The 2,233-nt window shown below is 54.5% G+C and overlaps 1 protein-coding gene across 1 annotated transcript in view; it reads left to right on the forward strand.

The window, feature by feature from the left end:
- LOC103905028 (mesothelin-like protein) overlaps positions 1 to 1,700 on the forward strand; it is a 20,298-nt gene extending 18,598 nt beyond the window's left edge. Inside the window, exons 13-15 of the mRNA XM_019473955.1 lie at positions 46 to 432; positions 567 to 894; positions 1,618 to 1,700. Of these exons, the coding sequence (XP_019329500.1) occupies positions 46 to 432; positions 567 to 894; positions 1,618 to 1,700 (798 nt within the window). The remainder of the gene's footprint in view (positions 1 to 45; positions 433 to 566; positions 895 to 1,617) is intronic.
- The last annotated feature ends 533 nt before the right edge of the window (positions 1,701 to 2,233 follow it).

A 2,233-nucleotide genomic window follows, 5' to 3' on the forward strand; every position in this document is an offset into this window, starting at 1 on the left:
ATTACCAGCCCCCCTACCACTAATTCAAGTACCGGCCCCCACAAGGCCCCCACCCCAAGCGCTATCAGCCCAACCCCCCTTAACAGCACTCCCCCACGCGCTTACACCGCTGCCCCCAGTGCTGCTGCGAGTCCTGCTGCCACCTCCACCGCCCGACCTGCTCCGACCACTGGGTCCATCATCCCATGCTCCATCCACCAGTCTGCCACTTCAAACAAGGCCACCCCCCCCGCTGTCACCCTCCTCACCACCATCTTTGCTGCTGTCAACCCCAGTGCCACCTCTCCCAGCTCCGTCCCACCCCCTGCTCTCACACGCAGGGCCACCACCACCAGTGTTGTTACTAACCCGGCTGTTACCACCCGCAACACCAGCACCCCACTGGTGTCCATGACCCCCCCGGCACCTGGGGGTACCGCCCACCCCGCTCCTGCCACCCGTAACACCGCCACACCGAGCACCCACAATGCTCCCAGCACCCTGCCCCCCCCCCCCCCCCCCCCCCCCCCCCCCCCCCCCCCCCCCCCCCCCCCCCCCGCCACACCGAGCACCCCCAATACTCCCAGCACCCTTGTCCCTTGTCCCCCCACAATGCTCCCAGCACCCTTGTCCCTAACTCCACCTCTGCACCCACTGCCACTGCAGCCACAGAGATGAACCTCCTTCCCCACAAGCCCACCCTGATTCCCAACTCCACCGTCTCCACCCAAAAGAGTGTTGTCTCCTCAACAGCCAAGACTACAACATTGGCTTGCAAGACCGGTGCCCCTCCAGCATTTCTCGGCCCCTCTTCCACCACCACCAGCAGTGAGGTCCCTAAAAAAACACCCGCAGGCGTGCCAGAGCCACTGAGACCAACACCTGGCGGCTACATCAACCTGCAACCTGAAGCTGGTAAGGTGTGAATGTTTGGAGTCAGGAAAGGCTTAGGAACCGATGGCGAGGCAGAAGTCTTCACTGACAAGCACTTTATTCTGGCCAGATTCAATACCGGCGTGCTGCTGTCCACAAGAAACCCCAAGTAGTTACTGGCTAGACAGGTAGCGATGTGTCTCTACAGGGCGTTACAGCCCCTGGATCTGGAGGGGAACCCATGAGCTCTCAAGTCCAAAAAGGTGCACCTTAAGATGTCTCGTCACCTTCTGAGCACGCAGCACCCCTCAACCGCTCTGCAGAAAGCTGGAGTAATTCCGTTAATGCCAATGCACTGTATATTTTTCACAAGGCAAGGATACGGCCTTCCGTATTTTAGCTGCACATAGTGTTTCTGACTAGGCATCACTGTAAAAGCCCTAAAATCTGAAGTCCTCTATCCTGACAGAGCTACATTCGTAGCTTTAATGACTCAAACAGATTTACTCCTGCTTTACGCGGGTAAAAGTAAGAAAGACTCAGTCCTGCTGACTATTCACAGCCAGGTGACATGTATAACGGGGGTGCAGGTCAGTGCCTGAAGGTGCAGGCATGGGCAATGTCACAAAAGGCAGAAAAGTGTTGTCCTGACACGTGCGATCCTCTGGGGTACCTGAATCCCAAAGCAACTCTACTGCCCTGGCAGCTCACGTGTGCTGTTTGTCTGGATAATCCAATTGTTTCTCATCCGTCTTCTCCACCTAGGATCAGGATCCAGACTCTCCTCCTGCCTAGCGCACGTACTGACGGCAGCCGTGGGAAGCTCGCTGCTGCGAGGGCTTCTCTGACGCTGCCACCTCCAGCACCATACTCACTGGATCCCTCCTTTAATTTTCACCATGCTGCAAAATAACAATGCTGGCAAGTTCCTTGCTGAAAAGCAGAAACACGGGGAAGGAATAGAGTTTGTCCATTTGACACCAGCATGGAATTCGCTTATTATTTTTGAGGCTGGGCCAGTGAAAGGACGACAGATATTTTTCCAGCCCAAAGAAGCCCAACAGGTACTAACTAGCTAGTTGCTCTATAGAATACAATTATCAGCAATATTGACTGGGCTGGCAATGCGTTAATGCTGATAGCGGGCCCAGTTCTGCCAGCTTTACTCACACTGAGTGGTATTTTACTTCTAAGCAGTCCCACTGGGATCTGTTGAAACAGTGGGACAACTCAGGGATTTGAGTTACTGGCCATTGCAAGAGAAGCAGAATATGGCTCAGCAACGCAGTCTGAAAGCTCAGAGATCCATTAAATTGCATTTAACTTGTTTCATTAACTTATGAGATTGTTCAAACTACGCGAAACCTAGTTAGAGGGATGA

Source organism: Aptenodytes forsteri, unplaced genomic scaffold (genome assembly GCF_000699145.1).
Source record: "Aptenodytes forsteri isolate BGI_AS27 unplaced genomic scaffold, ASM69914v1 Scaffold55, whole genome shotgun sequence".
Taxonomy (NCBI): domain Eukaryota; kingdom Metazoa; phylum Chordata; class Aves; order Sphenisciformes; family Spheniscidae; genus Aptenodytes; species Aptenodytes forsteri.